Raw genomic sequence first — 14,011 nt, forward strand, 5'->3', positions numbered from 1 at the left:
GTCACTCTTTAGGGTTAGGGAAAAGTGAGGAGGAGGAGTGAAGGCCTTCGCACACCAAGTCACACATCCCAGTAGATCCAGTTGAGCTGCCAGATTTCCCCCTTAGTGTGTGCAGTGTTCACACCTTCTTGAGCGTCTGTTAAATTGTTCCATCAGTTTATTAGGCCTGTTGTGAAAAAAAATAAAAAAAACAAAAAAAAAAAAAAACAAAATCGAACCTGTTCTGAAAACTTTGATGACAGACGAACATGCCGGAGTTGGTGTGTAAATGCGATCGACACAGTGTGAGGTCGTGTTTATTTTTAAACGAGCGACGTGGAGGCCTCCAGTAAGTCGTGTGTCTTTGTGTGGATTTGAGTCGGTGACGCGCCCCTGAGCCCCCCTAAAGACCCTGCAGCCTGGAGACAAATCCTGCTTTTCCTTTGAAGACATGAAGCTCATCTCGACTACAAGGGTAAAAAAAAAAAAAAAAAAAAAAAGAAGAATTTTCTTGTGCTCCTCTTTCCAGTGCGTTGGTCCATTCTCCAGTTTTCCAAAGGACAAGCCAGCTGACTGGAATAACACATTTTCCGTGAAACGTTAACTCAATTGAATAACAAATAAATTAAATCATAGCATTATAATACCAGAGGTGGATGTTTCCTGTGGTAAAAATGTTCTTGTGGTATTTCTGTGGCACTTCCTGCCTTGGCCTTGCCCTCTGCCACTTTCACTGCCCTTACAAGGACACACGACTCGGTGAAATATTACTTATTATTTTGGTTAAACAGGGGCTTAGCTGTTGGACCTGGCTGCTGTCCAGTCCACAGGTCAGGGAGGAGACGGCCAAAGCATTTATTTTGATTTTATTTAACTTAATGTAATTTTATGTTGGGGTTATTTGTAATTTTGTCTGTAAAACCTTTAAGGTCGATACTTCAAGTGCTGCCTTCAATGTCTGACTTCCAACCTTGGGAATTCTAAAAATGTCCATATCAGTTTATGCAAAACAGATCTTGTGGAAAAGAAAAAAAAAAAAGTTTTTGACAGCTGCTGTTTTCTTTAACATCTCAAGACACACAGTATGACTTCACTTTGTGCTGCATGTAATTGATCTTTTAATTCATTTATTAAACAAGAATGCATGATAGATATAAATGAGAATCAAAATAAAGAGCACTTCTTTATGATTTACATTTTTTTATAAGTCAGGTTTATCATGCCACATTCCCAGTAATGTTTATGTATCCACTGCTCTGAGCTGTAATTGCAGTTTTATTTAGTATTACTATTTGTCGGGTTGTCTATTTGTGCTGAAAAAAAAATATATATAATCGCAATATCTCAGACAGGACATGAACGCAGCATTTCCCTACAAAACAATTAGTTTTCCAGCTCGGAACAAAATATGGGAGCGGATTTCAGCAAGGAAACAGGAGCTGAGACCCATGAAACTTTTTGAGACAAATGTATGTATTTATGTATGTCGTCAGGATTAAAATCAATTTTTTTTTTATTTTTTTAATTTTTTTTTTATGAGTTTAGTGCTTTCTTGAAATCAAAAGGGACAAGTCAACTCGTGGGCAAATAACGACGCTCTTATTTTCGTAATCATCTATAAATAAATTCTTCTTCTTCTTCTTCTTCTTCTTCTTCTTATTATTATTATTATTATTATTATTATCTATAAATAAATAATAAAGGTGTTATGTATCTCTCCTGTCTTCTGTTGTGATGTCTGATTAAATATCAATATTAATCGGATGGCTCTCACTCCGTTCCTCCGTGACGTCAATCCGTCCCGTACTTTACTTTTGCGTCAACAGCCGGAAGTAGATGCGGAAGTATCCGCGAAGGAGCCGCAGCAGAGGCAGCACGGTGTCGGACAGGTGCATCAGAGGCTCCCAGTCAAAATGTTGAAAGCGGTTATTTTAATCGGAGGTCCTCAGAAAGGTGAGCCAAGTCTCCGCTTCACGTCAGGGAGCTCGTCATGTTTCCAGAGGCTGTGTTTTTTCAGAGCAGGAAGCTAAGACGGCTAACTGTGATTAGCCTCCAGCGCTGTGCCACTTTGTTTATATGAGTGACGTGGCATAAGGACTGCACTCCACAGGCCTGTAATTAAACATTCAAACATGCACTTTAGGATATTAATAACCACCGCACAAACGCTGTACATGTAAATGACAAACACTGTAAACCTGGATAACCTCGCCTCATTCTCTTGTGTAAGGACAGAAAGTCAGTAAAAAAAAAATGTGTCAGTCAGAATCCACTTTTTTTTTTTTTTTTTTATTTGCATCTGATCTAAAAAGTACTTCTTGTCAATGAAATGTCAGTTTAAATGTATCAGTGAGCGGAAATTCAGTGAAGCGGGGAAGCCAGCGAGCAGCTAAAATAATGTCAAAAGTACAGATTTTGTAGAGGTAAAATTAGGGTTAGGGAGATCACATGTATGCCGAATTTATCATAAGACCCCAACGTTTTGAAAAAAGGTTTTAAGTTTTTTTTTTTTTTTTTTAATGGTCTTTGTGCCAGTGCCAAGAGGGCTGGGCACATAAAACTGCAACTTTCGAAATGGAGGTTGGTGTGATGGTTCATGCATACAGGTACAGCATTGTTGAGAGAAAACTCATGCCATAAATGAACACCAGAGGAGACAAAAAACAATCTCACCTGTGCCTAAAGAAATTACTTACTTACTTACTTACATATTTATTTATTTCAGGAACAAGGTTTAGGCCGCTGTCCTTTGAAGTTCCTAAACCTTTATTTCCAGTAGCTGGGGTTCCCATGCTGCAGCATCACATAGAAGCATGTGCCAAGGTGAGTTTTACCTCAGTGCACACTCTCATGTTGCACTGTCGATATCAGCGGGCTTTGTTTGAGATGTTTAAGTTGTCCACCTGGCTCTTTTGCAGAGTGTGAACCTCTGCAAAAGAATCGGCTTGTGTTTGCCAGTGTCCTAATCTGTTGCTTTTTCTGAGTGAACTTCTTTTCAAGTGAGACTTGTTCCTGATTCTGCAAATATTTACTCAGATCCCGCAGCTGCACTGTGTGTTGTATCGTTGTCAAGGCTTGTTATATATTTTTAATAGACTTAAAAAAGTCTATTATAATGTTATTAAAGATGTTAATCTTAAAAAAGGATTATAATGTTATCATCTTTTCCTTGCGCTCCATAGCCTGTGAACAAATTCCTAATCTTGAAAGATTTCTCCACCCATGAAGGATGATCAGTATAGAGTTATCCTCAGGACAGTTGAAACATCAGTGGCAGTATCGGCATTCTCCAAAAGAAGTAATGTGACCAGAAACTGGTACTTTGGAGAATTAGAATTAACAAAAAATGGCCAAAAATAAGCATACAGCACAATAAGTGAAAGCAGACAGTTGTGATGTGCGTCCAAAAATCCTATGTGCCCAATATTTACTTAATTATTTACTAGATCTTCATCACTCACAGAGCTTTGGCCACCCTACTGCGATCAAGCAGAAGGGGTCTTGCTGCCTCCATGTGCTCCTTGTGAGCTCGGACTTTTGGGTTTTTATAGTCATAAATACAAACTGCCGTGTTGTAAATCGCTCCTGTGTGTAGATAAATAGGTAAATGTTGAACTTTTGGACCCACAGTGCCGTGGTTTGGCTTTAAAACCCCTGGATTATGTTGTCTAGTATTACTTTAGGGTGAATAGGTAAAGACCAAATTTAAATTTTTGTGCAAATTATTCCTTTAAGATTAAAAATTCCTTTAACAGTTTCCCACCATGCACCTTGAACAGCCTATAATGTTTATTTTTTTCTTAATACTGAACATGTTTTGTGTTCCAAGGTACCGAATATGAAGGAGATCTTGCTCGTCGGATTTTATCAGCCAAATGAAGAACTGACCAGATTCCTGTCGAACGCACAGCAGGAGTTCAAAATTTCTATTAGGTAAACAGCAGAGCTCAGAGAAATACTCAAATCCTCTTTAAACTGCTGAGTCATAGTTCCATCTGAATACAGGAAGAGGATTTAGTGAGTTGTAAATATTTTCTTTGACTGTGTAAAGAGTCCCAGTTTAAAACGTAACACCAGAACTATTCCTTCGTTTGATGAATCAGTGAAGAATTTATATGAAATGTGAAATGGATTAAATGCAAAGTCACCCATTCATTCTTATTTTGACTTGACACACACTGTCACACAGGTAACTCACAGTGATGTTCGCAGAGCAGTGATGTTCACAGAGCAGTGATGTTCCCTATAATTTTTCTGCGACAAAGGTATTTTTAATGTTATAGTTTGCGTCCCAGCGGTGGTAGTGTTCACATTGCTCTTGTTGAATCGGCACCACAGGTATCTGCAGGAGTACGCGGCGCTGGGCACCGGAGGGGGCATCTACCACTTCAGAGATCAGATCGTGTCGGGCAGTCCAGAGGCGTTCTTTGTTCTGAACGCTGACGTCTGCTCTGAGTTCCCTCTGCCGGAGATGCTCAGCTTCCAGAAGGAACACGGAGAGCCCAACAGCTTCGTTATCCTCGGGACAACAGTAAGATTTCATCACTGCCAGTTTGGACTGTCTTTAATGCAACTGGCACGTATAGTCAGAGTGGAATCAAGTGCCACTGATGAATGATTTGTTATATGCTGTAAGAATTACTGAGGTTTTGGCTTGTGCTCAGTGTGCCATCCTCTTTTTGTGTGTTTTTGGCATGCTAAATAATTGTGGCTATCAGATTTTGATTCCTGCTATTAAATATGACAACACTGTGTGGGACTGATCCTGAATAATGTTGTCATTCTTTCTCTATTAGGCGAACCGAAAGCAGTCCATGAATTACGGATGCATCGTTGAAAATGAGGAAACAAGCGAGGTATTGACCCGGTCTCATCTCGTTGGTGCACGACGGCGGCCACTCGGCACCGTTTCAACTTGAAATGACCAATCCTCGTTGTCTTTTCAGGTCATGCATTACGTGGAGAAGCCGAGCACGTTTGTGAGCGACATCATCAACTGCGGCATCTACCTGTTCAACCCCGACATCTTCCAGCACATCGGAGCCGTCTTCCAGAAGAACCAGCAGGACATGCTGTTGTGAGTGGGAGGACCTCCTCCTGTGCGAGGGGATGCATGTGAATACCATTAATTCCTTTTCTTTGCTTCTCTTCATTTGTCTGTTTTTTTTTTCCCTTTCCTTTTTCTCCTTGCCATGATTTCTGTTTCCTGCCCCCTCTCCTCCCACAATCATCAGATATCCATACGATGGGTAAGTTGGTTCAGAGGCTGCACGGTGTGGTTGTAGAGTGCACAGTCCACAGCAAGGTGGCAGCTAGACAAAGATTAGCCATGAGAAGACAGTGATCACATAGGATGCCCTTTTCTTTTCCCCATTTGGTTTGTTGTTTGGTCTAGGGCTGCAAATAACAGCAAATAATTTGATTAATCATCATTATAAAATGTTAAAAATAATAACAAATGCCTGTCACACCTAAGCAATATCTTCAAATCGCCTCCTTAGTCTGGTCAACAGGCAAAAAAGATTTTTTTAAATTTTATTTTGTAGTAAAATGTAGAAAGGAGGTAGTCCTGCACACTGCTGGAAGTTGTTTGAATTTTAAAATGACTTGAAACTGAGAAAAGGTAGATTATTAGTATCTGTGAGGCTATAACCAGCAAATGTTGGGAAAGTTAACTCGATAAATCACTTAAGAAATTAGTAATCGATTATCAAAAGTTAAACATTTTTCAACTAAGACCTAGCAAAGATGCTTAATGTGTCTGCAGGTCCTTAAAAAGTCTAAAATAGTCTTGAATTATCCAAATTTAAGCTCTTGAAAATGTGTTAATTGCAGTTTTTAAAGGTCTTTTTTTCCCACTACAAGTCTGCATGTAGGTTAATACGGAACAGGGTTAAGTACAATATACATCCCAATTGCTTTGCTAAACACAGCTGGACTTTTATGTCCTGCACCAGTCAGTGTCCTGGTGCCCTTTCTCTTTTATGGCCATGGTGTAGTTTCAGAACGTGGCTTTGTTTGAATGAGAAATGGTGTTGAGATGATTTTCTCAGGGTGCAGATGGGTGCTGATGGTTTGAAGAGTGCAGACACTCTGATGATTAAATCTGTTTTCAGGATGAGCGCCTCATCCTCTTCTTCAAAAACAAGCAATCACAAACTTTCTCATCCATTTTTATGCTCAGCTTTATCTCTATAATTACTTCTAGTTAGCTGGTTACAGCTAATTAGATAGCTTGGGAGGATGTTGTTAAAGGTTGTACTGCGTAGCAAAGAGAATGATATAGTTCTCCACGGGCCTTTTGAGCTCTTGCTCATCCTGTTAACGGCAACAGTCCTCAACTGTGCTCTGCATCTGAACGAGAGAAAGAGCCTCCTATCTGATCACTGTCTGAAAGCGGTTGTGTAGAGACTGGCAAACATCAATCCCCTGCGTTCGTACCATATCCGCATGAAACAGGTGCAAAGTGTAATTTTAAAAAGTCGATCGGAGATTTGATGCTTTTTTTTTTTCTCTCCACTTTTTCTGTTTTCAAGTTCACGCTGGTGAATGTGACCTAACATGTGGCATCCCTGTCATAGATATTGACAGCGAGACTTCAATTATTGCGAAGGGTCAACCGCATTATGCAAAAGTCACCCGCTTGTATCAGGTGCACTTTAATCAAGCTGCACACTGAATAATCAGCAAAATGTTCGACACGGGTAAAATGCTTGATATACATGAGAAGGGTTACACTGGGCAGGGTCTCTGTGGGAAAACTTTGCCGATAACCACATTCCCTCCTTTTTGGCCAAACTTCCATTGTGGACACAAACCTTTTTAATATTCCTTTCATCAATTTTTAACACCGCCTTTCATCTTGGGGCTCTTACTATGCACTAGCTTGGATACCCGGTGCCAGAGATGTTGTTTAATATGGAACAAGTACACTCTCCCACTCCACTTTGGATCACTACTGGGTAATCAGCTTTGGTTTCAATCCAGCACTGACACGTCTGAGTCAACTTATTATAACTGATGCATTTTAACTCAGCAGTTCCAGTGTAATTCTGGGAGCTGGATCGTGAGGTACTGAGTCCTGGCTTCTGCGCGGCTTTTAGAAAGACTTTGCTGGCAGTATTGTCATGGGTCTGGTTTTCACACAAGGCTAGATATTTGAAGAATCTCAAAGATTACACAAGTAGTGGAGGGGTGAACGGGAGGCCGCCGCAACTCATTCAGAATTCTTATGCCACGCCGAATTCCATTTATTATTCAATTTCCTACGCGAGGAAATGTCGCCACAACATCTACTAAATATTTGAGTTGGTCATTAGGTAGGCAGAGAACAGTCAGGTTGGCCACCAAGGACTTTAATGGGCAGTTAAAATGGTTTGAATCAGGTGGGTCAGAGCTGGAATGCAACGCAATCTGAAACTCTTCGCTGGTGTGTGTTGCTGTAGTGAGAAGCCTGGCTTAGTACTAAAGTGACCTTGGATCCATTTAGCCGGTGACTTTCAGGAAGCCGGGGGGCCTCATGATTAAAAATGGTATTTTATTCTGTAATTTCGGAACGATTTCGAACAATATTGGTAAAAATTAAAATGGAATGCAAGACGTTTTTCCTTCGAATCTCAACGTGGCCTTGGATTTAATTCTAAACTCAAACTTTGCACATAACAGCTGTTTTTATAAATGAGGCTCCAGGCTCCGGTTTGCTGCACAGTGCCATAATCTGAAGGTCTGTCCCTTCCAGAGAGGAGCCGACCAACGGCTGGCACCGGGCGGAGGCCATCCGGCTGGAGCAGGACATCTTCACTGCCTTGGCAGGACAGGGCAAGCTCTACGTATACAAAACCCTCAGCTTCTGGAGCCAGATCAAATCTGCAGGGTGAGCGCATACGTCATATCTCCTGCCAGACGCAGCTGGGGCCAATGCTGTTCTCCAGCATGGACAACGCTGTAGCCTGTCAGAAATGTCAGAGGAGGGGGGAAACACTTGTCTGACAGATGTGCGGGCTCCAGACCCAGGTTAAATCGTGTTTACACATAATTGTTCGTCATTTTAACCTTGAATTTTAAAGGTTAGAGAAGTGGTCAGCTTGCAGTGTGAAAGCGTCTGTGTGAATGTAAGGCAGGCTGTCGCTAACTTAAACAGATGCTAAAATAAAAAAAATATAAAACTGTGGAGCAGCAGATGAGTAGGTTTTGCCACACAGGACGATAGCAGCGGGTTCCACAGAGTTAAGACAAACATGAAATTATTTATCATCTATTTAACATTTAACAAACCACACTTACCTGATAGAGTGAACAGCGTGAACTGACACAGGTCCGGCACACTGCTGCTGCAATTTAAAACAAGTTTCTTGATGTTTAGAATGAAAAAGCCGATTTTCTTGGTGATTGACACATTTTCGGGGTTGTTCTTAATCTCTTAGGTCGGCAATTTATGCCAGTCGATTGTACCTCAACCAGTACCACAAAACCCATCCGGAGAGACTGGCCTCCAATAAGGAAGGAGGGCCCAAAATAAGCGGTATGTTTATTACCCTTTTGTAGCTTTGCTGTTTCCTTGAATGTGACATTGACGGTTGTATTCATGCAACTCATTCTCTCCTCAGGTAACGTCTACATTCACCCTACAGCCAATATTGACCCCACAGCTGTGGTAAGGCCCCTTCCCTTTAGTACTGCACAGTACACCCTAGATACACACAGAGAAATAAATACATGCGGCAGTTAATGAAACATTTGGTTCGTTGTGTGCGACACAGATTTGTTCAGTGGTCTTCCCCTCGGGCTGGATGGCTGACTGTTTATTAATTGATCATTTGGGTACAGTTGTGCTCAGCGGTGGTCAGCTCTTTCTTCTCCTCCACAGCTGGGTCCTAACGTCTCCATTGGCACTGGAGTGACGATCGGAGCAGGAGTGAGAGTTCGAGAATCCATCATCCTCCACGGTGCAACTCTACAGGTGATCAGTCAATCTTTATTGTCCCGCTCATGGAAATCCAGTTTGCAGCCAGGTGCAAAACAGTGATAATTCTCAATCACCCAAACTGCCGCCATAAATAAAACCGTGTAACAGGGTGGAACCCAGTTTACATAAAACAAATGTCACATATTCATATTTTGTCAGTAGCCATTCAGACGCAGGGGTCTTTTGTGCCTCTTTATTTTTGTGGCAGGCCCGGCCAGGCATGAGCACACACTCCTCCCTTCGTGGACGGCTGGGACGCTCCGACTAATGGAGTTAGTCTTGTTAAGAGTCAGTCTGTAATACAGGACAGAGCTGGACCTCCCCATAATTTAGCTTGTTACTTTGACAAAGCAGTTAAGCGTCAAATTGAGGTGACCAAATCAAGCCACCATGCTAAAACATTAAATGGGTTTAATTAAAGATCTGTTAAAAAAAAAAAAAAAAAAAAAAAAGACAGAATGACTTCTTTGCATCTGTCTTAGAAAGATGAGATGTTGCACTGGCATGAACACACATTAATGTTCATGCTGGATGAGGAAAAGCAGGTTTCCATCACAGGGCTAAATGCTGATTTCAACACAGTTGCACAAACTTACGTGAAATGAGCGCGAGCTGTGAAATGTGGACTTTTGTTTTCTATAAACTGGTTCTGCAAAAGCCTTTGAGACTGTAACGGGGATTAAGGGCTCTAAACCAAATTTAACCTGATTACACTGTGGACATGACTTCCACCATGAAAGGATTATTTGACAATTAATTGGAAATGGCATATTTACATGTTGTCATATGAAAAGAGTCGAGTTAAGGCAAGTAAATACGCTTGGTTCAGGTAAGTGTAAGGTTGTAGTCACATTTAAATAAGAAAAATTCAGCTGAAAATGTAAAGTTCATTCACATTACAAACTTTGTGAGTTTGGAATTGAACCTCGATTCAGCCGTCTCGAATTGAAGACAAACGTGTCTGCTGCCAAACTGCAGGAGACATTTTATTAATAGCAGTCACATTTCAACAAGTCCATTAAAAATAATCTTCATGCTCTCCAGTCACACCAGAAATTGTTTTGTTACCGCTGCCTTTTGACAAACAGAGATGTCATTTTTAATGAGTTGACCGTTGGTGCAATACCGTGTTGACTGGTTGTCTCCAAAATGAGTTTAGAGTGCCAGTGACTTACTGACCTTAATTGCATTTTGTCCACAAGGACAGAATGCTAGTTGGAACTGTATTTTCAAATCATTGCCCAGTGCTTTTGAACAGATTTTATGAACATTCAGCTTGGTCTTGTTGACAAGTACTTCTTGGCCACAGGATCGTCTCTACTTTCCATGACATCTGGAACGATTTGGCATTTACATGACAGATCTGATGTTGATACTAATAACTTATTCAGTTTCTTTTTCCCACAAGGATCACAGCTGTGTTTTGAACTGCATTGTGGGTTGGGACAGCACCATTGGCAAGTGGGCAAGAGTAGAGGGAACACCGAGTGACCCAAACCCCAATGACCCCTATGCAAAGATCGACAGCGAGACCCTCTTCAGAGACGGCAAACTCACACCCTCCATTACAATCCTGGGTAAGTATGCTCTGACTTAGTGTGAAAATTGAAGCTCACATTCACTTCTGACCTCAGATGAATGGTTCAATATACATGACAGACATAAATATTTCATATTCAGATACTTTTTCTCAGTAAATAAGCTGTGAGATGAATAAGGTAAATGTTATCAAAGTGTGATTGACCTGTTGCAATGAGTGACTTGACTGCTTGGGCAGGAGGGGTAATCTGTTAATACTCTTTCAATGAAATGTCTTATCACGGCACTGAGCCACCAGAGCAGCTTCAGCGCTCCTTGGCATAGATTCTCCAAGTCTCTGGAGCTCCTGTACCCTGAGAGGGATGTTATAGTCGGGTTGCAGTGCATAAACCCTCATGACAAAGACAGTTGCATGTTTGAGAGTTGAGTGGCACTGGTCTGCAGAGATGTGGGAAAAAGCGATGTGCTAAGATGAGTCTTCCTTCACCATATTCTGGACAAGTGGGTGAGTCCAACGCTACAGGTCTGAAGGCTGGACCCCCGCAGTGAGGGCGTCCACCGGCTCTGTAATATTGTGGGAAGCATTTTCCACTTAGCCCCTCAGTGGGAAGGTTTAAAGTCCCTGACTGACTGGTGTAATGAGGATAAAACCTATGTCAATCATGATGTCGTGACCTTCACACTCATCACATCTCAACCCAGTTGAACACCTATGGGTGTTTTTGGAGTGACATGTTAGAAAACGCTTTCTGCCACTGTCATTGAAACACCAAATGAGAGGATATCTTGTGGAAGAGTGGAGCTCCATCCCTCCAGTAGAGTTACAGAGACCTGGAGATGCCAAGGAGCACTGAAGCTGTTCTGGTGGCTCGTTGTGTTGTTTTTTCCTTTTATTTGCCACCTATCAAATACCAATCCAATACACCAGAGGCCTGTACCATAAAGCTGGATTAACATAGTCAGGCTTTCTCTTACTTATCTGGCTTCACTTAATGAGACATCAGCACTCAGGAATTTCGGTACCATAAAGCCGGCTATCAACTCACTAATTCAACCCAGGCTTTTCCAATCTAGATCTGTGCACGCTCACATAAAAAGGGCGGACTTGGCTGCATGCGACCAATCGCAGACATGGAAAAATCTATTCGAGCCATATACATCACAACCGAGGAGTAGACAATAATCATTAATAAATACGAGGAATATAAATCAATAATCCAGGCAAAAAGCAACACAGTTGCAGCTGCCAAAAGCTGCAAGGAATGCTGGCAAAAAAATCGCCGACTGTGTCAATGCGTAAATTAGTGGGATTATAATATTACTTCCCCACCATGACGGCACGAGTAGATCTGACTACAGTAACGTGTGTGTTCAATAAATGAATGTGTCTCCCACTCAGCCATACACTCCCGCAGAGGAACTGGCCCTCTCTCACAGTGAGGGTCGACCCTCGTAATATTTATTTTAATTTTATAAAAGAAGAAGAAAGGGAAAATGGGCAGGCCATTTTCCAAGAGAGCTGATTGGTCAGTAGGTGGGGCTTTTCTACCTGCTGAGCTCTTATCCTGAACTTAACCTGGCACCCAGATGCCAGGTTAAGTTACCACGGCAACGTAGCCCGATAAAAAGTAAGCCACTTTTATGGTACAGAAAAGCCAGGGTTAAGCCTGAAGTTAGCTCGCTAAGCTGAAATCCAGCTTTATGGTACAGGCCTCTGTTCTGTCATAAAGTTTACTTTTCTGATGCCTGTAATGCTCAGTTGTTGTTTTTTTTTTTTTTTTTTTCTCTTTCTGTCACAGTAGTAGAGGTTTTCATTCAGGTCTGTGTTTGGCATTGAGCTCATAGTTAGTGCTGCTGCTGGACTGGACTGCATTTTACTGAGAGCTGTTTCCACTATTCTGTCCCCCCATGTATATAAATGGGGGAGGACAAAAAATTAGAAAACACCTCATTATAATGTCGTCCAGTACAAGACCTCTGCAAACTACAACCTCAATAAAAAACGCAAAATTAAATTTACACATTCTCCACCATGACAACCAAAACTGAGCATTATAATCTTTGTTAAAAGGTAGAATTGATGGCAGAGCTGCTGCACTGAACTGCATTAGACTGTACAGGTGGAGCTGATAAAGTGGACACTGAGTATATATATATATATATATATATATATAAGTGTTAAGGGGAAAAAAATCAAATATCATGACTGAATACTGTGATTAGGTATTGCAGGGATGACTGCTGGGGCTTTCATAAGATCAAAGCACAAATGATTTGTGATGTACAGTTATTAGTAATGTGGATATGATGAGGAAAATAATAGACCAGCTAGAGCTGTCTTGTAAATTAAGAAAATTGCATCCCTGTACTGTAATGCAGTGTTTAAATCCAGGAAGAAAACATGTCCTATCATGATTCGTGTATAAATTTGAAAACTGAAAGACTAAAGACTTGGCACCGAAAGTTCAGACAGCATGATAAGAAACCAGATTTTTTTTTTTTTTTTTAAGAGATTAGAAAAGATGAGAAATAAAATGTTGGTCCTCTGCAGCCTCTCAGTTGCAGGGGGACTATGCACCACACTGCACAGACTAAATAAATGTCATTTTTGTCTCCTCAGGTTGTAATGTGACCATTCCCTCTGAGGTGATTATACTCAACTCGATTGTCCTCCCGCACAAAGACCTCAACCGCAGCTTCAAAAACCAAATTATTCTCTAGTTAATCTTCCTCTCGCGCTGTCCACTTAGTGTCACAGATGAAGGATGCGGCTGGAGCAGCGTTGGCACCGACTCTGAGTTACTGTATATAAGATGTCAGAAGAGGGAAGATACGGGACATTTATTTTCTGGTTTTGAAAGATGGATTTTTTTATATATTTAGGCTGAAACCCTTTATGCATCCTTGGGCATTGGCAGTGTTGAAAGTACTTAGAGAGGCTAATCACGCATGTTGATTCACCTTGAAAAGTACTGTTATGCTAGAACTTGATATTGGATTTTTTATGAATTTTATTGGACTGTTGAATTACTGCAGACACCTGTGTAATATATTTAGATGTAATATAGTTTAAAAAAAATATATTGTAGACTACACTCTGTTTCCCAAGGGTGCCCTTCTGTCTGGGGACATGTTACTTCAAACGACGACATTTTTGGCTGAGAAGAAAGAAGAATCAAACAATAAAAATAACCACTCACTGTGTGGCTAATTCAAAGAGGTGATTATTTGTGAGGGGCTCTGATTAAATCCCTTAGGCATCTTAATTGTTTGTCTCATACACTTCAGCTGCCAACAAAATAAATCGGTGATCTTAAGATTTAAATCGCAATCACATAATGCTGTCTGTTAAATGTGAACTTAGCGGGGGGCCTTGAGGCTGAGGCTTACGAGCAGCCATGAGAGACTTAAACTGTGAGCCTTTTGTATTTGCAATCACCGGAGGAAATGTTCCCATTTGTGGTTACAGCACTTGGGTTAAAAGATGAACTTATATGGCCTTCGAGCAATCATGAACACTTTAGCCTG

General features: G+C 41.1%; 1 protein-coding gene across 2 annotated transcripts; it reads left to right on the top strand.

Moving 5' to 3' along the window:
* The first annotated feature begins 1,787 nt into the window (after window positions 1-1,787).
* gmppaa (GDP-mannose pyrophosphorylase Aa) lies at window positions 1,788-13,694 on the top strand. Of its 2 annotated transcripts, XM_030081011.1 has the most exons (13): window positions 1,788-1,932; window positions 2,705-2,802; window positions 3,809-3,912; window positions 4,318-4,510; window positions 4,776-4,835; window positions 4,926-5,056; window positions 5,214-5,228; window positions 7,718-7,852; window positions 8,403-8,500; window positions 8,586-8,632; window positions 8,846-8,938; window positions 10,353-10,521; window positions 13,104-13,694. In XM_030081011.1, the coding sequence occupies exons 1-13, from the start codon at window positions 1,893-1,895 to the stop codon at window positions 13,202-13,204; spliced, it is 1,284 nt and encodes a 427-aa protein (XP_029936871.1). In that variant the 5' UTR covers window positions 1,788-1,892; the 3' UTR covers window positions 13,205-13,694. The 2 variants fall into 2 exon arrangements, with proteins under 2 accessions (XP_029936871.1, XP_029936872.1); XM_030081012.1 differs by lacking the exon at window positions 5,214-5,228.
* Window positions 13,695-14,011: the final 317 nt, after the last annotated feature.

Source organism: Myripristis murdjan, chromosome 21 (assembly GCF_902150065.1).
Source record: "Myripristis murdjan chromosome 21, fMyrMur1.1, whole genome shotgun sequence".
NCBI classification, from domain to species: Eukaryota; Metazoa; Chordata; class Actinopteri; order Holocentriformes; family Holocentridae; genus Myripristis; species Myripristis murdjan.

Bases quoted from the DNA above. Each gene is read 5' to 3' on its own strand.
- gmppaa (XM_030081011.1), top strand. From the start codon at position 1,893: ATGTTGAAAGCGGTTATTTTAATCGGAGGTCCTCAGAAAG. The intron at 1,933-2,704 runs GTGAGCCAAGTC...TATTTATTTCAG, and splicing joins AATCGGAGGTCCTCAGAAAG to GAACAAGGTTTAGGCCGCTG. The intron at 4,836-4,925 runs GTATTGACCCGG...TTGTCTTTTCAG, and splicing joins AAAATGAGGAAACAAGCGAG to GTCATGCATTACGTGGAGAA.